Below are 22413 nucleotides of genomic sequence, written 5' to 3' on the forward strand. Positions count from 1 at the left end.
GTAAATCCAGTTAAATTGTGTGACATTTGAGACACTTTTCTACTTCCACCATCCTCTAGTTATGAAAACTTTCAGTACCATATATGACATTGATCATTTGGGAAATTGGAAATATTGGATCATGAATGTAGCTGATCAGGGATATTTACTTGCTTTATTTGTAAAGTAGAAATGTAATCAGCATTAAAATCCTGAGATTTCCAATAGGAAAAATGCTCTAGACCTCCGTCGTTTGAGCTACACTGCCGCACCTTTGTGATTGACAGATTGGATGTGGTATGGAGAACGGAGAAAATTATTTCTTTTCTTCAGGTAACGGAGATCTGGCCTGACAGATTTGATGCCCATTGCAGCTATTGTAGTTCATGAGTCAGAGCAGGCCGGGTATATAGGCCGCACACACCCTGACCAGCTGTTATCTAGCAAAGATTAAGTGGATGTGTGTCAGGGGAGGAATTTTAATGTTTATTACCCTGAGTATAATTAGTGCATTATGTCTTCAAATTAGAGCTTCAATGGAGCTAAATAGCATACCCCATATGGTACTGCTGAGTAGATGCACTGCAGCATCTCAGATACAGTGAGATTCCTCTTGCTGTCATTGTCTACAGTCACTTGCTGCTTACTGATACATACAGTATTTCTCAGTTGCACTGTATCTTCAGTCTATCGCCATTATCAAACGAATGTCCTTGTTATTTCCATTCGGTGTTTACGTTGGTTGGGGTATTTTCATCCATAGTAAAAATATAAGCTTTTTATTAATCCCAGTACAGTGGATTCCAGTTAATTGGGACACATTGGGATCAGTCCCAATTTAGCAGCTTTCCCAATTAGCCAAAGTTTCATGGAAGTATTTAACAAGGTATAAAAAAGACAAATTATGTATAAATATGTATTTAAATGAAATACAGAACAATTTAGAACACTGCCAATACTACTGCTGTACTATAAAACTGTGTATTTAGTTCCTAATACTTATCAATGGAGGTATTCATTTGTGTCGCATTCTTGATTGTAAATGAACAAAATCAGCAGAGACTCCTAGCGCAGATAATGCACTGCCTTCATACAAAGCTGTCAATGATTGCGTCCTCCAAATCTTCATGTTCATTGTAACATTCAAGATGTTACTTTCAAACTACAAACTACAAATAAGTCGATACCTTCAAATTCTTCATAGTTCCTAACCTGTGGAAGTAGTGAAGTTGTTTCATTTTCACTCTCGGCTGTTTCTGGCATCTCCAAGCCTGAATGCTTGAAACCGCAGTGAGCAAAACAGTTCCAAATTGTCTTGCTGCTTATTTCTCACCAACTATCAGTGACAAAAATCGCTTCGTTTTGAAAACAAACACACGCAACTAATGCTAGTTAAAAACTGCTTGCCCAAAGCATTGTGTGTCTTACAGCCACACAATTGCATGTGACTGGCACTAGTTAGAAACTGTTCAGCAACAGGTTCCTGCCCCAAATAAACGGAGGAAATCCCAGCTATTTTGTTGATTAGTTTTTGTCCTGTATGAGTTATCCCAAATAAGTGACTGCCTTGATTAACTGATGGCTCAATTAACCAGAATCTGTTGTACTCATGGAAGTACGATCGAGAGCCATAATTTGCTGGGCGTTTTTGTATATGATGTTGACTTTAATTTAGAAAGTTGGTTTCATTGTATAATTTAATGATATAATTGCAATGAATCAAAGCCATTATCTGTGTTCAAACTGAAATATGGTGGTTGGTTTAGGAATACACTATGTGGCACGTTGTACATGAATTGTGGTAATACAATCTGTTTCTGTCACTTTGCAGGCAAGAAAGCAAACTTTTCTGGAGTTTTCACAATCAAATATGGGTGTTCTTCTTTGCACTGTGAGTACACATTTGAAAGGGGAGTCTTGGACTTGGTCAGGGTAGAAATTGGGACTCTTCATGGAAAAGAATATCAGGATAGTGAGTCACCATGAACATAGTCATAGTCATACTTTATTGATCCCAGGGGGAAATTAGTTTTCATTACAGTTGCACCATAAATAATAAATAGTCATAGAATCATAAATAGTTAAACATTAATATGTAAATTATGCCAGTAAATTATGAAATAAGTCCAGGACCAGCCTATCAGCACAGGGTGTCTGACCCTCCAAGGGAGGAGTTGTAAAGTTTGATGGCTACAGGCAGGAATGACATCCTATGACGCTCTGTGCTGTATCTTGGAGGAATGAGTCTCTGGCTGAATGTACTCTTGTGCCCACCCAGTACATTATGTAGTGGATGGGAGACATTGTCCAAGATGGCATGCAACTTGGACAGCATCCTCTTTTCAGACACCACCGTGAGAGAGTCCAGTTCCATCCCCACAACATCACTGGCCTTACGAATAAGTTTGTTGATTCTGTTGGTGTCTGCTACCCTCAGCCTGCTGCCCCAGCACACAACAGCAAACATGATAGCACTGGCCACCACAGACTCGTAGAACATCCTCAGCATCGTCCTGCAGATGTTAAAGGATCTCAGTCTCCTCAGGAAGTAGAGACGGCTCTGACCCTTCTTGTAGACAGCCTCAGTGTTCTTTGACCAGTCCAGTTTATTGTCAATTTGTATCCCCAGGTATTTGTAATCCTCCACCATGTCCACACTGACCCCCTGGATGGAAACAGGGGTCACTGGTACCTTAGCTCTCCTCAGGTCTACCACCAGCTCCTTAGACTTTTTCACATTAAGCTGCAGATAATTCTGCTCACACCATGTGACAAAGTTTCCTACCGTAGCCCCGTACACAACCTCATCTCCCTTGCTGAATCATCCAACTATGGCAGAGTCATACGAAAACTTCTGAAGATGACAAGACTCTGTGCAGTAGTTGAAGTCCGAGGTGTAAATGGTGAAGAGAAAGGGAGACAAGATAGTCCCCTGTGGAGCCCCAGTGCTGCTGATCACTCTGTCGGACACACAGTATTGCAAGCACACGTACTGTGGTCTGCCAGTCAGGTAATCAAGAATCCATGACACCAGGGGAGCATCCACCTGCATTGCTGTCAGCTTCTCCCCCAGCAGGGCAGGGCGGATGGTGTTGAATGCACTGGAGAAGTCAAAAAACATGACCCTCACAGTGCTCGTTGGCTTGTCCAGGTGGGCGTAGACACAGTTCAGCAGGTAGACGATGGCATCCTCAACTCCTAGTCTGGGCTGGTAGGCGAACTGGAGGGGATCTAAGTGTGGCCTGACCATAGGCCAGAGCAGCTCCAGAACAAGTCTCTCCAGGGTCTTCATGATGTGGGAGGTCAATGCCACCGGTCTGTAGTCATTGAGGCCGCTGGGGCGCAGCGTCTTCGGCACAGGGACGAGGCAGGACGTCTTCCACAGCACGAGAACCCTCCGGAGCCTCATGCTTAGGTTGAATACATGACGAAGTACTCCACATAGCTGAGGGGCACAGGCTTTGAGCACCATGGTACTGACACCATCCGGTCCTGCAGCCTTGCTTGGGTTGAGACGTTTCAGCTGTCTTCTCACCTGTTCAGCTGTGAAGCCCACTGTGGTGGTTTCATGTGGGGGAGGGGTATAGTCATGAGAGCAGGGTGGGGGACTGTGAGGAGGGGTAGGAGGGGAGAGTGGAACATGTGTTGATTGGGGGCCAACAACAGATGGCTTGTGGGGGATGGGCAGGGGTCACAATGTCAAATCTGTTAAAGAACAGGTTAAGTTCGTTGGCCCTTTCCACACTGCCCTCAGCTCCTCTGTTGCTAGTTTGCCGGAACCCAATGATGGTCCTCATCCCCCTCCAGACCTCTCTCATGTTGTTCTGCTGGAGTTTCCACTCAAGCTTCCTCCTGTACCTGTCTTTAGCCTCCGTGATCCTGGCTTTCAGGTCCCTCTGTATTGCCCTCAGCTCCTCCCTGTCTCCATCTCTAAACGCCCTCTTTTTAGCGTTCAGGATGTCCTTAATGTCCTTAATTAACAACTTGTTAGTTAATCATTGATGTAATACTTTTAAAATTTTAGATAATCTTTGCACGTCTGGATAAAATGGAATCAAAGTGAGTAAATTCTACTTAGAATCAACCATGATCTTACTGAAGACTAAAACAGGTTTTAGTGATCAGTAACCTACACCTTTTCCTGAAAGCATGAAGAAACTTCTAACTTGACCACCTCCGCACCATCCGCCACAAGCCGGACTTCCTGGTGGCCAAACACTTTAATTCCAATCCCCATTCCAACATGTCGGTCCATGGCCTCACTTGTGCCAAGTTGAGGCCACCCTCAGGGTGGAGGAGCAATATCTTATATTCCGCTTGGGTACCCTCCAACCTGATGGCATAAATATTGATTTCTCCTACCAATAAACAAATTTTCTTCCACTATCCCCTTCCTATATTCTCCACTCTGACCTATTACCTCTTCTCTCCTGCCTATGACTTTCCCTGGGTCCCCTCCTCCCCTTTCTCCTATGGTCCACTCTCCTCTCCTATCAGATCCCTTCTTCTCCAACCCTAGACCTTTCTCACCCACCCGGCTTCACCTATCACCTTCAGCTATCCTCCTCTCCCCCCACCCCACCCACCTTTATATCTTGGTATCTTCCCCCCTTCTCAGTCCTGAGGAAGGGTCTTGGCCTGAAATGTCGACTCTCTATTCATTCCTATAGATATCGCCTGAAGCATTTTCTATGTGTTGCTCTGGGTTTCCAGCATCTGCAGACTTCCTCATGTTTATGATTTGAAACTCATAACTAAGTAGGATGGTGAAAGTTATTCTTCTAGTGAGCTGAATCATCTTCCTTCATCTTTAAGTAGATCTGTATGATATTAGTTCACTACCTTCAGTTTTTTTTTAAAAAACCCTTAAGGTATTGAAAATAGATTGCACCTTTCAAAATAATATAAATCTTTTTATTAAATAATTAGATAGAAAGCATCAAACACATTGGCTTACGTAGAGGATAAGAATGCAAGGAACAAAATTGCCCATAGTTACCACCAAAATTGACAAAGCTTTCAAAACACCAAAAAAAGCTCCATGAAGGAAATGGGTGAAGTCATACTAATCAGACGGTATGGTGGAACTGTATTCTATCATTAAGTATGAGGTATTCTGAGACACAATTGCCCTTACATCTTTCAGTTATGTAAGATTTACGTAACTGAAATGCATAGTGGTTAGCGCAATACTTTACAGGGTCAGGGTTCATTTCCTGCTGTTTTCTATGAGGAGTTTGTACGTTTTCCCCATGTCTGCGTGGTTTTCCTCTCACGTTCCAAAGGCGTAAGAGTTAGTAAGTTGTGGCCATGCTACATTGGTGCCAGAAGCATGGCGACACTTGCAGACAGCCCCCGGTACGTCTTTGAATTGTGTTAATCACACTTCACTGTATATTTTAATGTGCATGCAACAACTAAAGATAATCTTTAAATTTCTTTACGTGGAATTTATAACAAACAAACCAGTTAGCCTGCAAAAATTGGTCTGTGCCTCAGGTTATACATCATATGCATCTTCTCCTACCTATTTTATCAACTGCAGACGGCATATTTTTCCATTCCTTCCTCCTTCAGGTTCTTGATTCATATTGAAGAACAACACATTAATGCAACCTGCCTCAATTCTGTTGTAGATAGCAAGTTCCATGTTCTCATTTTCACATTCTTTTTATCGTTACTTACATATAAAAGGAGACCATTAACCCATAAGTCTATGCCAACTCTTAAAATGTTCCCAAAAGTGATATTTTTCTACTTGTTTATTTTGGCCTTTGTCAAATACTCTCATTCTCCTGCCACCCACCAACACAAGGAGAAATTTGCAGCTGCCAGTAACCTACCAGCTTTTCTTCTATCAGATTCCTTCTACAGCCCCTTTTCCCCACCTATCACCTCCCAGCTTCTCACTTCATTCCCCCCCGCCTTCCCCACCCACCCACCCTCCCCCTGACCTGATTTCACCTATTACCTGCCAGATGTACTCCTTACCCTCCCCACACCACCTTATTCTGGCTTCTTCCCTTTTCCAGGGGAAGGGTTTTGGCACAAAACATTGACTGCTAATTATTCTCCATAGTGAGGTAGGAATCAAGCCCGTGTCACTGGAGGTCTGCACTGTTGTGCCACCACCCTCTGGATCTAGAAGAATCCTTTACCTTATTACCTTTTCATTTGTGGTAATTGCCGTCAAGGCTACATTTAATTGGGCAAGCAGTTGGAGAGGGCCATAATTTTAAAAATGTCACAGCATTGAGAGAGGGGGATTTGAATGAAGCCATGCATTGGTGTTACTGGGCTGATTTCTTATCCCTATAGAAATGACAATGAACCACTAATGGGTGTTATAATAAGCTCCAACTTTTCCTTAAGCCCACTAAATACCAGTAAGTTCTCAAATTACAGCTTTTGTAAGAAATCTGAAATAAAAAAACTATCAGAATCAGGAATAAACTCTTCTTGGGCTTCCAGCCGGGTACAGGTATCGATTATAACTGATGACAAACTCTGCCATCTTCAGGGATGATGCCTCAGTAAGTCTAGTCCCTAAAGAAGATGGTAGAGTTTGCTATCGAAACACTGGTTATAATCGATACCCGTACCTGTCTGGAAGCCCGCAAACAGTTTATCTGTCATATGTGCCGGGAAAGCATTAGATTCTTTTTTTAAAATCGGCATCAGGTTTATTATCACTGACTTGTGTTGTGAAATTTCTTATTGTTCAGCAGCGGTACAGTACAAGACAAAAAATAACTATAAGCTACAATAAGAAATATATTTTAAAATAGTGCAAAAAGCGAGCAAGATAGTGAGGTAGTGTTTATGGACTGTTCAGAAATCTGACAGTGGCTTCCCTGTGACTGCATGGCTTTCTCCTGAGTGTTCCAGCTCTCTCCCACATGCCAAAGAAAAGCTGGTGAATTACTGGCCGCTGTAAATACTCACCAGGTCAGGCAGCAGGCAATTCTGAAAATTACAAGACAAATTTTAAATTGCAGAAGTTAGGGGTAGGCAAAAAGAAGGTGGTTTAGACATGAAGATTGGAGGAAAGACGGAGTTTATTCTTCTGTCTCCTTCCCTTTACCTCTATACTCAATCATTCTGCAAATTAAAATGTGTTTAATTTCTATTTTTTTCCCTCTGTTCTAATCAAAGGACACTAACCTAGAGTTTACATTTTGTTTTTTTCTTTGCAATATCTAACCTCTATTATTTCCAGCATTTCTGTTTTTATACCAGATTTATTGCATTTGTATCACTATGAAGCCAACATTTCTTGCCAGTGCATAGCTGCCTATCATTAGATGCCAGAATAGGATAGTAAGGGTGCAGTTATGCTGCAGATATCAGTGTGATTCCACTAGCTATAGATTGGATTGCAATTAAACAGAATCCTATTGACTGCTGCTTTCATGAGAAAATTTGTTAAAATTAAGAACAAAGCGTAGAAGAAAAAGGAGAACCTCTGATTTTTTTTTAAGGAAGTCCCTAGTCGATTCTGGGTAATTGGGACACATCGGACCAGTACGTTCTGCCCCAATTAGCAGAAGTTTCATGGAAATAGTTAAAAGGGTATAAAAAGACAGACTGAGTAACAAATAATGTATTTACATTTGCAAGAAAAGGTTTGTGAACCCTTTGCAATTACCTGGTTTTCTGCATTAATTACTCATAAAATGTCTGATCTTCGTCTAAATCACAATAATAGACAAACACAATCTGCCTAAACTAATAACACACAAACAATTGTACTTTTCAAGTCTTTATTGATCACATTGTTTAATCATTCACAGTCCAGGCTGGAAAAAGTATGTGAACCCTTGTATTTAATAACTGATAGAACCTCCTTTAACAGCAATAACCTCCACCAAACGTTTCCTGTAGCTGCTGATCAGACTTGCACAACAGCGAGGAGGAATTTTAAACCATTCCTCCTTACAAAATTGTTTCAGTTCATCAATATTTCTGGGACAACTTGCATGAACAGCCCTCTTCAGGTCATGCCACAGCATCTCAATTGGGTTAAGGTTTGGCCATTCCAAAACACAAATTTTCTTCTTTTTAAACCATTTTTTGTTGATTTACTCTAGTCTTTCAGATCATTGTCTTATTGCATCATCGAACTTCTATTAAGCTTCAGGTGATGGACTGCTATCCTGACATCCTCCTATAATATGTCTTGATGCAATTTTGAGTTCATTGTTCCCTCAACAATAGCAAGCTGTCCAGGCCCTGAGACAGCAAAGCAGCCCCAAACCATGATGCTTCTTCCACCATGCTTCACAGTTGAGATGAGGTTTTTGTGCTGGTGTATAGTGGTATGCATTTCTTCCAAAAAATTCAACTTTTGTCTCGTCTGTCGACTGAATATTGTCCCAGAGTGTTGTGGAATATCCAGATGATGTTTTGCAAACTTGAGATGTGCAGTAATAACTTTTTTTTTTGGAGAGCAGTGATTTCCTTTGTGGTGTTCTTCCTTGAACACCATTCTTGTTCACTGTTTTTCTTATAGTGGACACATGAACTAGATTTATGCAGGTCTTTTGCTGTTACCCTTGGGTTCTTTTTCACCTCTTTCAGCATTGCATGTTGTGCTCTTGGTGTGATCTTTGCAGGACGCCCACTCCTAGGGAGAGTAGCAATAGTACTGAATTTCCTCCATTTGCAGACAGTTTATCTTTCCTTGGACTGATGAACACTGGCCTTTAGAAATGCTTTTGTAGCCTTTTTCAGCTTGAAGCATCACTAAAATTCTTCTTCTAAGGTCCTCTGAAAAGTGTTTTGATCAAGGCATGATGCACATAATCAAATCTTTCTTGAGAAGAGCAGGCTCTGTCAGTAACCTGACTTTGTGGGTCAGGGGCTCCTCTACAACCCACACATCCAATCTCATCTCATTGACTGGAACACCTGACTCCAAGTACCTCTTGTAGAAGGCACTACCCCAGAGGTTCACATACTTTTTTGAACCTAGACCGTAATTGTTTAAATGGTGTACTCGGTATTGTTGAGAAGATGTACAATTGTTTGTGTGTTATTAGTTTAGGCAGATTGTTTCTGGCTATTATTGTGACTTAGATGAAGATCAGACCACATATTATGAATAATTAATACAGAAAAACAGGTAGATACAAAGGATTCAGAAACTTTTTCTTGTAACTGAAAAGTAAATGAAATACAGAACAAATTGGAACTACTGCAACTGCTACTACAGTAAATTAAACTATTAGTTTCTAATAGTTATCAATGGTACACTACTCTGTTCTTTTGACTGTAAATAATCAAAATCAGATGGTGGACTGCTTTCATATAATGGGTTTTGATGATTGCATCCTCCAAATCTTCATTTTCATTGTAACATTCAAGATGATTGTTGATACCTTCAATTTCTGCGTAATTCCTAACTTGTTGAAGTAGTGAAATCATTTCATTTTCACTCCCAATCATTTCTGGCATCTCTAGGCCTGAATGCTAGAAACCACAGTGAGCCAAACAGTTCTGAATTGCCTTGTTAATTAATTCTCGCCAACTATCAATAACAAAAATCAATGCTTTTTGACACAAACACACGCAACTGATGCTATTTTAAAAACTGTTCACTCTAAGCACGGTGTAGGTCACACAAGTGTATGTGACTGACACTAGTTTGAAACTGCTCATCGACAGCCTCCTATCCCAATTAAGTGGCATATAAACGAAGGGAATTCTGGCTATTTTCTCTATTATTTTATGTTCTTTAAAAGTTGTCCTAAATAAGCAGCTACCATGATTAACCAATGGTCCAATTAACTAGAATCCACTGTATCTCAAAAATATGTAAATTACCATTGATACACTACAAGTCCATCACCATCAGGACTACATGTCATCTCCGAAATTTCTTTCCTGAAGCTATCCAGCTTCTCAACGAATCCTTAAGGATTTAGAGATTTGGAACTAAATTCTGAGAATTTGTATACACACTCCATGCCTTTTAAAATTTTATTTAGTACTACAGCTTGGACAGACCTTTCCAGCCCAATGAGGCACACCACCCAGCAGCTCATCTATTTAACACTAGCCTAATTACAGGACAATTTACAATGACCAATTGAGCTACTAATTGGTACATCTTTAGACTGTGGGAGGAAACCAGAGCACCCGGAGGAAACCCATGCAGATCACAGGGTGAATGCCCCAAGATGTAACCCCTGCTACATCTTATTGCTAAGTGAACTGGTTTAGTTATTGAAATATTGGAATCAAAGGAAAGGGTACATATGTAGGCCACAGTAGTACAAAGCCCTATTCCCCATGGATCTTTTCTCTTTCACCCATTCCCTACAATTTGCAGCCATTTAATCAGCTCAATACCACATACTAGTGTGACAACACAAACCTGCTGCTTCCATTGTTTCCATAGAAACAATTGCACTTTGCTTTAAACAGCATTTGGTTTTAACTGTTGTAATTTTGCATTGAACTAATATTTCACAAAGATGGATAGATTAGCAGGGGACCTTAGACAGAAAACAAAATGCTACAAATATGATTGGGGTGGCACGGTTACGTAGTGGTTAACACAACCGCTTTACAGCACCAGCATTCACCGACTGGGGTTCAACTCCTGCTGCTGTCTATAAGGAGTTTTTGCGTTCTCCCCTTGACTGTTGTGTGTTTCCTCTGGGTGCTCTGGTTTCCTCCTACGTTCCAAAGGTATACAGTTGTGGGCATGCTATGAAACAAAGTGACACTTGCAGGCTGTCCCCAGCACAATACAGTGACACAAGACGATGTTTTGATGTACATGTGACAAGTAAAGCTAATTTTTTCTCTTTAACCTGAAGAAGAATGAAAATACACAAAGTCCATCAGTGTCTACGAAGATGAGACGTGCCCACATTTCCAGAACAAGCCCTGCATCAGAAATCTTTGAATTAAATCTGAACTGCTCCTTTAGCATTATTTACCTCCACCAGCTAAGATGAAAATAACAGTAGTTAAATGAGCTTTCACAGTTAAGTATGTAAAATGAAGTTGACTAAAGTATTTAGTTACCCTGGTGTGGTTGTATACTTTATCTCTGCTCTGACCACACTGACAGCACCAGAGAAAGTCAGAGAATTGCCACATTCACTGCTTGGTCAGCAAACTGGCAAAGCAGATTACCCATCTATTCTAGAACTCACCTAGGTTACCATCTCATGGTAAAAATAATGCTCTTGTTCCTGCTCTCTGATTTCAGCTGACCATTAAGATTGACACATCTCTGACCTCCTTTCCTTCATAGTCATATTCAAATGCTTTTACAGTATTAAAGGAGGTCGTTCTGCTTGTCATACCTCGGCTGCCTGTCAGAGAAATTCCATCAATCCCATTCCTCCGCATATTATTCCAGTAGCTTATTCCTTCTCACATACCTTTTGATCCCCGACACCTAATCCTTTGGCCTCCTATTCAGTTTACTTTACTTTATACTTTATACTTTATTGTTGCCAAACAATTGATACTGGAACGTACAATCATCACAGCGATATTTGATTCTGCGCTTCGCGCTCCCTTGAGTACAAATCAATAGTAAATATTAAAAAATTAAATTATAAATCATAAATAGAAAATAGAAAAGGGAAAGTAAGGTAGTGCAAAAAAACTGGGAGGCAGATCCGGATATTTGGAGGGTACGGCCCAGATCTGGGTCAGGATCCGTTCAGCAGTCTTATCACAATCGGAAAGAAGCTGTTCCCAAATCTGGCCGTACGAGTCTTCAAGCTCCTGAGCCTTCTCCCGGAGGGAAGAGGAACGAAAAGTGTGTTGGCTGGGTGGGTTGTGTTCTTGATTATCCTGGCAACACTGCTCCAACAGCGTGCGGTGTAAAGTGAGTCCAAGGACAGAAGATTGGTTTGTGTGATGTGCAGGGCTGTGTTCACGATCTTCTGCAGCTTCTACGTTAGCCAATTTCCTACTAGCTCGTCTTTGAGAGGTGAGGGCGGGAGGAGAGGACTAAAACGCCCGGGGGAAATCCAAGTGTTGATGGGGAAAATGTGTAAACTCTGCATAGGACGATACTGGAAGTCAAGACCAAAGCTGGACTACTGGTGATCTGAGGCAGCAGCTCTGCCTGCTCTACCACTGTTACTGTTGTGCATTGATTCAGAAAATCATGACTTCTGTTCTCTCAAACAATGTGGATCATAGTTTGTCATTGATTCTATTGTATTTCTTTGTTCTTCTGTGAATGTTTGCCAGAAAATGAATTTCAAGGTAGTATACCAATCACAAACGAGAAAATCTGCAGATGCTGGAAATCCAAGCAACACACACAAAATGCTGGAGGAACTCAGCAGGCCTGGCATCATCTATGGAAAAGCGTCCTGCCGAAAGGTTTCGGCCCGAAATGTCGACAGTACTCTTTTCCGTAGGTGGTGCCTGGCCTGCTGAGTTCCTCCAGCATTTTGTGTGTTTCAAGGTAGTATATGGTGAGACTTATGTACTTTGATCAATTTACTTTGAACTTCGGATCAAAGTTGTTCCAAATCTCCCACCTACACGCTGGAAAGTTGTTATTCAATTATTATGGTAGTTCTTTCTAAAGTTTCAGGTAAATATAAAAGGTAAAAATAGCTGCCATTTCTGTTCATTAAAATGTTAATCTTATCTGGACTTAAAAAAAAAATAAGGATACATAAACTGCCTTCCTCTCGTTTCCTGGCTAGTCCACCAGGCCATTCACTTCCTGCAGCCAGACGGGAGAGTGACTGACCTGTTCCCAAGTCCATAGCTGTGCAAGTAATCTGCTTGCAATGAGACACATGATGGCAACCTGGTGACCTACCCTTATGGGAAGGTTGTAGGCCTTTGCTCGGCATCTTCCCGACACAGCAGGCTTACATCGAAAACTGAGCGGAGTAATGAGATTTTATTTGCACATTTCTTCTCCGTAGGCTGGTGTTGTTACAAGTTGTAAATTTAAGAATGTCTGTGCTTTTCATTCCATTCTGTTCCTGCTCTACGACTTGTTTTGAACTAACTGTGCTCATATAATAAAGAGACAGGTGTGTGTTTGTCCACTTAGAGCTAAAAATGACCAAGCTGCTGCTGTCAGGTATTAATCTGAGCCGTGTGTTGGATTGTTTTGGCTCTCCTTGCTACTGCTCAGACTGCAGAAGGTGGCATTCTGCACTCCAAAGGTGGCAGATGCTGATCTCTAAACGTGTGAATCTTGACTATTTCCACTCACAGAAAAAGTGTAAATTACAGCTATCGGGAGTAATTAGCGCTGATAAACCCTTCCGAGCTCATCCTGTTTGTAATGACGCACTCCTGAACTGCTCTTTCATGGCAAGCTGTCACCAAAGAAAAATAACCAAGCAAAGAACACCAGGTTTTACTAGGTAGGGCTTTTACTTTTCCTTCCATGTTTAATCTGAGAAGTGCATTTCAACCAGAGTAATTTCTTTGTGTTGCAATAATTTTCATGTATTTGAATAAACAGATTCTGTCCAAAAATAAAAATAAATCATACAACTTAGAAACAAAAGCAGGCAGAGCTAACCCTCTGCGCAATATGCCACAGTGTATTTATCATTCCAGCTGTAACATACACCTTAATGATTCAAATGTGGAGATTTATTTTCCAAGCTATTCTAAAATTTGCATTAATGTTCACATTTTGAACAACTTCCTGTTATGTAGCTGTTGATCTGTAGGGTTTTATTGTTTTTCCACAGACCCTCCTTTACTAGGCATCAGAAAAATTCCACTAGCAGTATTTAAATGTGAAATGTGGTAGCTGGCCACTTACACATTCTCTTAGCCAGCTAAAAATTGAAATGGAAAAAGTCTGTGCACATGCACTCATATGCCCATCTGTAGGGTGTTGCAAATGTATTTCACCATACATTTTAATAATATTGATGGGAGACTGCCTGAAGTAGAACTCTTCATGCATTAGGTCAGTTTTATAGCCTGAAGTTTAACAGCATTACCTTTTCATAACAGCAATTCTGTTTTATTTTTAATAACCCTTAAATTAGGTCATCTTGTTTGGTGCTCATATGTTGGAAGAGTGTGCATGGCATGCTAGGATATGAGTACACGTCTGCAATTCCCCATGTGGTGAGTTTGATCTGGATTGCAGCAGCAAGGCCCATTAAATTATAACCACTGAATAACATTGTGACCAGAACAGATGACCCAAGTAAACTTCCAGCATGAGCTTAATCCAGCTTGGTGCATGTCACATCAATTAACCTCTGACAACACTCTGTGCTGGTTCCTGCCAGACTGTCCCTTTCCATCCAACAGCAATCAGTAAATACACAAAAAAAAATTTTAAATTACTGAAGATCCTTTTTCTAAAATAAGCATTTAGTTCACCACCTGAGCCAATTTCTTCGGTCCACTCTCATCCTGACACTATTACATCTATAGTGAGAAACCCATTGACATTCAGATTTTTCTTCGGTGACACCACAACTCGCACAAACACACGCACACACACATACTGTTCACTTTGTGGGCCCGAGATTTTTCTCACAGAAACAGCAAGAGTGACTCGGTAGCACTGCTACTGACCAAGCAGACTGCATCCTAAAGGATGTAACTGCCAGACTGGGCTTCTGGCCAAGGGAAGGTGAGAGTATCTGCCCTTGCAGGCAAGGGCACCATTTTGACTGAGTGTTAAGGAAGCTCTGGTCAAATTTTAAGTTGGTGCAAGACAGGGTTAAAACTCTGCTGGCTGAAACCATACCGAGCATGGGAAGATGGTTGTGGTTGTTGGAGACCAGTCATCTCAGCCCCAGGGTTGCACTGCTGGAGTTCTTCGAGGCAGTGTCCCAGGCACAGCTATCTTCAGCTGTGTCAATGGCCTTCCTTTCATTGTAAGGTCAGGTGTGGATATTCCCCGACGATTGTGCATGTTCAATTCAATTCACAACTCCTCAGAAAAGGAAGCAATCTGTTCCCACATGCAATAAGAACAGCACAATGTTTGGGCTCGACCTGACAAGAGGCCAATTATTGCACAATTGCTAGGTGCTGACTTTCCAACACGAGACGGGCTAACCACCTCCCATTCATTTTCAAAAATATTGTCATTACTAAATCTCCACTATTAATATCCCAGAGGTCGCCATTAACCAGGAACTTACTTGAGCTAGTCACATAAATACAAAAACAGGTCAGAGACTTTCCATCAATTTACATGGCAAAAGTAAAAAAAAATAAGGCAATACTGTTCCCTCATTCACATTTACTAAACATCCACAAAATGTTCAAAACCGTCAGGACAAAACAGCGTACATGATAAACAACCCATTCAGCGGCTTAAACATACATTTCCATCACTCATAATGTATCGTGGTGGTTAGCACAACACTATTACAGCTCAGGATATTGGAGTTCAGCGTTCTCTGTAAAGAGTCTGTAGTCCTCCCTGTGTGATGCATGGGTTTTCTCTGAGTCCTCTAGTTTCCTCCCACGGTCCAAAGACGTACTAGGTAGGTTAGTTGGTCATTGTAAATCGTCCCATGATTAGGTTAGGGTTAAATCAGGCTGCAGGGCGGTGCGGCTCAAAGGCCCAGAGGAGTCTACTTTGCACTGTATCTCAAATAAATAAATATAGTACTTACACAGTAAAAATGTGCCAAGTCAACTTTGACAGCACCTTTCAAACTTGTGATATCTATGCCCTAGAAGCTCCAGGGGATTTGACATATGGGAAGACTTCCTCCAAGTTTCTTTGCAAGTCATAACCACTTCTTTGACTGAAAATCCTGGAAATCTCAAACTACGCCTTCAAAAAAACAATATGTTGCATCTTTTCAAAGGAGTTTGAGAATGGGTGATAAGATGGTTGTCTTTCTGAGCACACTTGAATCTTGAGAATGAATAATGATGTTTCAAACAGATACATACAGTGTATCCAATTGTTTGTATCTTAGTTTGGTAGGTTACAATTGGGCCATTGGTGGTTGTGCCAGGAAGTGTATGAACAATATAGTTTATCAACTGTATATTGAACCAAATGATTATTTAAATTAATTGTTTGCTGTTTGTTTGGAGTCCCACTCTCACAATGCAACATTAATCTCTACTGATCTTTTTGCATTTTTTTTTTCTTGGTGAGGAACATTTCTTAAATGTAGATACAGTGCCTTGAAGAAATATTCAGCCCCCACAACTATTTTCATATTTTACCATCTCAATTTCTAAAGTTTAAATGTATTGGAGGAGGATTTTTTGAGCTAATCTTCAAGGCATTGTGCATCATGTCAAATCAAAAGAAAAATTCCAAAACTTGTCAATTATTTACTAAAAATTAAAAACAAAAATTTTGAGGCTGAAAAAGTATTCATCCCTTTTGTAGTTACTATACTAACCTTCCTCAGATGCAATACTATATATTACCTTACCAGCTCACTCAATTTTTTGATGTAGAAAATTGGAGGATCACTGGTTTTCAATGCCTTCATAAGAATAAGTACTCCCTCTCTCTGGAAAGTCCAACAGAATGGCAGATTTTCAACAGACTAAACCAAAATGAAGGCAAAAGAGCATTCACTGCAATTCAGGAAAATGATTAATAGAGAAGCACAAATCTAGGGTAGGGTATAAGATCATTTCAAAGGCACTGAACATCTCTCTGAGCTTAGAGCAGTCCATCTTGGAAAAGATGGAAAAAATATGTAAACAAATATATACTGCCTCAGTCAGGCCACCCTTCTAAACTTAAGCACCTGAGAATAATGGCACTCGTAAGAGAGGCTACTGTGGCGCCAACAGTCACACTGAGGGAGCTGCAGAAGTCAGTGGCTGCAACTGGAGATGAAGTTCATGGCTCCACAATCTCTAAGGCCTTGCACAAAAAGGGTATTTATGGAAGAGGGGCAAAATAGAAGCTCTAGCTAAAAAGAAAAGCATACCCTTTCCCATAAAGACTTTGCAAAGCGTTACTTAAAAGATACTGTAAAGATGTGGAAGAAGGTCTCAACACAAAACTGTATGTATGCCGGTAATCTAATACTGCACATCAGCCAGGTAACACCAGCCCTACTGTGAAGTATAGTGGATGCTGTGGGGATGCTTTTCAACAGCAGGGACTTGGAAATCTGGTCAGCATTGATGGGAAGATGAATGCTGCTAAGTACGGAATGAGCCTGGATAAAAACCTGCTAGCCTTTGCCAGAAAGCTTAAACTGGGGAGGAAGTTGGTCTTTCAGCAGGAAAGCGACCAAAAGCACACTGCCAGAGCAACCATGGAGTGGCTTCAAATGAAGAAAATTGCTGTCCTTGAATGCCCCAGTCAGAGTCCTGACCTTAACCCAATCAAGTAACTCTGGCAAGACCTCAAGATTGTTGTCGACTGCCGCTCCCCAACTAACCTGGCACAGCTTGAGCAATTTTGCAAGGAGGAATGGGCAAAACTTGCTCCATCATGTTGTGCGAAGCTAATAGAAACTTATCCAAAAAGACTACTGGTTGAAATGGCTGCGAGAGGTGGCTCAACTAATCAAAGGGGGATGCTCCCTGTTTTTAGGCTCTACTATGAAAAAAGGAGCATGTTTCACAAACAAAAAAAAATCAGCTGAATTGAACAAAATCTCTGGTTGTAATACTAATTTATGTAAACAAAGGGTTGGGGCTGAATACTTTTACAAAGCACTGTATCTTGCTTTTCCATTTCTTTCTTTCACCAGTCCATGTCCTCCTGCTCTGATTTTCGCATCCACTACCATCAGCTTTATTAGTGACCTTAAGCAGATATAGTTCATTATCTTGAAACCCATCCACTTTCATCCATCCTGTGATGTCCTGGTGACTTGTTTCGAGCAAAATTATTGGGATAATGAAAATTATGGCTGTGTCCACAAATTACTAAATTGCTTGACTTTCTGTTCTTTGCTTCAGTAAGCAAAGAGGCATTTAAGGGCTTTCCCTTGCATAGTTTCCTTTTTTTTGTTTTATTCAGCTTTTCATATAGTTTGCATTTTTATTCAACAATATTCATACTTTATGCACCTTGCAACAGTTAAACTTCAATTTGCTATTGCAAATTTACAAACAACCTCTTAATGATGCTCTAATTGTTTGCTTAAACCTCTGCAGATTCCCTGTTTTTGTACGTTTTGATGAAAAAATAATTCCCAGCTTGAGGTTAAAAAGCTTCAGTTCATTTTGGATTTATTCCTAGAAGTGCTTTGTTGAATTACCTCAGTCAAGCCTGCTTGCATTAACGTGTTACACACATTTTTAATTACATATATTATTGCCTCTGTAATTGTTCATTTGGATCTTGTTCTTTTTGGTAATGGTACAGGTTCGGGAAAGGTCATTCATATGAATCGTGTGCACCTTGTGCTGAAGAGCTAGCCTAAGATGCCAGTCTCCTCTGGTTTCAAACAGTTGCAGGCACTTCTGACAGCTTTAACTCCCTCTTACTCCTTCACTGATAGCAAGGTACAATCTGTCGCCTAGACAACAGGGGCCACTACCCTGCTGCTGGCTTTCTGCAAAAGGCAATAATGACTTTTGGCAGGATGGTGGGATGACAGTGGCAAAATGGTGGCCCCTCCTAGTGAATCGTTAGGTTTCCCCCTCTCCATTAGCTTGCTCGCTTTGCAAGCTTCTGCACCAAATAAATGAGTCATTTGAATCCAACTGACAAGCTGGCACAGATTGCCCTGCGGTCCATCTGTACTTTCAGGCATCATGTAGTCCACCAAGTGGCATGCTGGGGTCTTGCCTCAGCACCATGTAATCTTCTATTCTGTCTGTCTTTTTTCCTCCAAAAGGACGTAGCAGCACGTGGGCTGGACCTTCCAGAAGTCACGTGGATTGTTCAGGTAAGTGGCAGTCAGCCATCCTCAATAGATAAAATGATATATAAGCATTGTGCATGTTTCAAATAGTCCTTGTTCGGCTCTATCAATTTGTCATTCATTTTTTTTTCTTTCTATGGCATCTTACTGGGAGCTTTCTTTATTCCAGCTATTAATTCCAATAACAAAGAGATGCCAGGAGTCAGTCCTGCTGCCCCAGCTTTGGGGATCTAGGTTCCGTCCTGACCTTGGGTACAGCCTGTGCAGAATTTATGTACTGCCTAAGTGATCATAAGGGTTTTCTCCAGGTTTTCCAGTTTTCTCCCATATCCCTAGGACTTTCACTGGGAATAGTTTAAAATTACTTCAGCCTATGTCGTTTTGAATAAATGATAATTTTATAGATGAATCGAACTTTACAATCAGTTCATAATTGATATTGGTTCCCAAGTGCAAGGCAGTGGGAGTGCTGACCTACCACCAGCAAAGTTTTCTGATGTTTTGTGGAGGCCCCAGCGATCCAAGTGAGAATTCGAGTGACCATTTTTTCCCACTTGATTGCATGCAGAGAGTGGCAAATGAAGCCAGACCTTTGCTTCAGGCCTTCAGTCTGACAGTGCAGGGCAGTAGTAGAGAGGTGCTGGGGAGAGGGTCAGAGGTTGCATTGTGAGGGATGTTATTAGATATTATGATTGACTAATTGCAAGATGTTTACAATCTTAACTGCCCAGAACAGAATGCCCATGTGATCCATAATTTACAGGTAGTGCTTAACTGTGAATATTTTCACATTTGTTAAAGGTAAATATTGTTTTATTAAAGAAGTAATGGATGAGAATATTAAAAAAATATTTTGGATGTACACTGGATTCTGGTTAATTGGGCCATTGATTAATCGAGGCAGCTGCTTATTTGAGACAACTCTTAAAGAACAAAAACTAATCGAGAAAATAGTTGGGACTCACTTTGTTTATTTGAATCACTATGCTGCTTAATTGGGACAGGAGACTGTTGCCAAACAGTTTCCATCTAGCATTAGACACAACACCATGCTTGAGTGAAGTTGTTAAATAACATCACTTGCGTGTTTGTGTTCAAAAAGCAGTGATTTTGTCAATGGTAGTTGGCGAGATATAAACAGTAAGAAAATGCTGAACTGTTTTTCTCACTTAAACATTCATGCTTGAAGATACCAGAAGCAGCCCGGAGTGAAAAAGAAACGATTTCAGTTTCACTACTTCAACAAGTTAGGAAATATGAAGAATTTAAAGTTATTGACATTCATCTTGAATGTTACAATTAAAATGAAGATTTGGAGGATGCAGTTGTCGAAAGCATTACATCAAGGCAGTCTGCTATCTATCCTAGTTGTCTGCCCTGACTTTGTTCATTTAAGGTCAATCAGAATGCTGTCGGTAACTATTAGGAACAAATACACAGTTTTATAGTATTGATAATGTTCTGATTTGTTCTGTATTTCATTTAAGTATATAATTGGATACTCAGTTAAAAGGTAGATTTATGTCTTTGTACCTCTTTAACTATTCTGTGAAACTTTTATTGGCCAAAAGTACTGGTCCTGATGTGTCCTAATTAATTGGAATCCACTGTATGTAAGTCAAAGATAAAATATTTTATGTGTGTTTTGTTAGAATGTTTGAGTACTCTTCAAAGCATATCTGAATCTACTTTACTGTATAAGTACAGGCAGCACCTCATCAAAATTGTCTGGCACAGAAGTTGCTGGTTATGTAAGCAGTGAACATTATTGTAAAAAAAAACTTGAAGGAAATATTAATGTTCATATAATAGATGGGCGGGTGGCAGATAATGTTTAATATGAAGAAGTACAAAATAGAAAGACAAAATCCTTTTCTGAGATTATCAGGGTATAATTTAAACAGTGGGATATGAATGAGTGGAGAGACATTAGGATTTGGAGATATGAGTCATCGAGAGTTACAGCAAGAAACGGACCATTTGATCACTGAATCTGTGCTGACCATCACTCACCCATTTTACACTAATTCTGCAGTTGTCCTGTTTTTCACTCTCCCCACATACTCGTCAACCCACCCTGATTCTACCACTCACCTACACTCCCGGGATACTTTACAAAAAGTCCAAACGTAAAAGTAAAATTACTATCAAAGTATGTAAATGTCACCATATACTATCCTGAGATTAATTTTCTTGTAAGCATTTATAGGAAGATAAAGAAATACAATAGAATGTATGAAAAATTATACAGAAGTAAAGACAGACTTGCAACAAATGTGCAGAAGAAGACAAATTGTACAAATAAGTAAATAATACTGAGAACATGAATTGTAGAGTCCTTGAAAGCGAGTCTGTAGATTGTGGAATCAGTTCAGAATTGAGGTGAGTGCAGTTATCTGTACAGGTACACACTGATGGTTGTAAGGTAATAACTGTTCCTGATGGCCTGGATGGTGGGGGGTCCCTGATGATATATGCTGCTTTCTTGTGGCAGAGCTCCTTGTAAGTGAACTCCTTGGTGGGCAATTAACCACCAACTCGGCATGGTTTTGGAAGCAAATCTGGGAACCAGCTGAAACCCACAGAGTCAAAAAGGCAAACTTGCAAACTCCACACTGGCAAGTGCCTGAGATCAGGACTGAATCGGGGTCTCTGCACTGTGAGGCAGCAACTCTACTGCCTGGTTAAATCAGAGAACAGGATTTAAGAATGAAGAGATCATCGGCAAAGGAAAAGTAGATATTTAATGAAAGTGATGAAATAGGTTGGAAGAAATTTTCTTAATTATAGTTGATGGAATATGAAATGATTTGCCATACATAACAGTTAAGATAGAGACCACTGAGTCCTCAGAGAGAAAAGATAAATATTTGAAACAAAGAAGATATGGGGAGGATGCAGGTCTGTGGAATTAATATTTGATTGTTCTTACATAAAACAGTCATCAATACTAAGAATTGAATAGCCTCCTGCTATGTCTCCTAATATAGAAATGATGAAAAATCATTGTGCCTCCTTGCAGAGCATGTAGATTTGTCAGGGCTGACAGAATTTTAAACACAGCAAAAGATCAATTTATGTAATGTTTCTCTCAAACAAAGTGATAGTTATATTTGGCTACAAGTGTTACCTATTCATATTGGTTGTTAGCTATAATATTGCACGTTCTCAAGGAGCTGAATGCTGAGCATCGTTGGGCACGTTGTCATAGTGGGAGTGGTAATAAACTCCAGAACGCTGTCCCAATAAACCTGGTCCCTTCCTGCACCCTGCATTGTAAATGAGTCTCTATCATATTGTGTGTAGATGCTGGTAAAATGTTTTTGAAGAACTGAACACTATAATTGGACTGTAACTGCAGTCCAGGGCATTGGCTGAAATACCCCTTACAGAGAACCATGTGGCCTCGTGGGTGGAAGTATGGGAACTTTCCACAGGCTTTGGAGCAGTGTCCATTGAAGGTGACCTTCAGGGAGTAATTATTTGCCTTCGCAAATAAGCAGTTATAACCACAACAGCTTGACAGCTTGGCCAGGATGTCAAAACCTGTCCGAGGTGTAAGATGCGTGGGCTATTTTGGGTCTGTTAAACTGGCTTCAGTCACAGTTTAACTGTGACATCGCTGTCTCTTGTTTCC

At 40.5% G+C, this 22413-nt stretch overlaps 1 protein-coding gene across 2 annotated transcripts in view; it reads left to right on the forward strand.

The window, feature by feature from the left end:
- The window catches only part of ddx31 (DEAD (Asp-Glu-Ala-Asp) box polypeptide 31), a 131302-nt gene that overhangs the window by 28475 nt on the left and 80414 nt on the right, over window positions 1-22413 (forward strand). For both annotated transcript variants that reach the window (XM_063073476.1, XM_063073477.1), the window contains exons 14-15: window positions 1811-1870; window positions 18750-18800. In XM_063073476.1, the coding sequence (XP_062929546.1) occupies window positions 1811-1870; window positions 18750-18800 (111 nt within the window). The remainder of the gene's footprint in view (window positions 1-1810; window positions 1871-18749; window positions 18801-22413) is intronic.

Source organism: Mobula hypostoma, chromosome 21, assembly GCF_963921235.1.
Source record: "Mobula hypostoma chromosome 21, sMobHyp1.1, whole genome shotgun sequence".
Classification (NCBI taxonomy): domain Eukaryota; kingdom Metazoa; phylum Chordata; class Chondrichthyes; order Myliobatiformes; family Myliobatidae; genus Mobula; species Mobula hypostoma.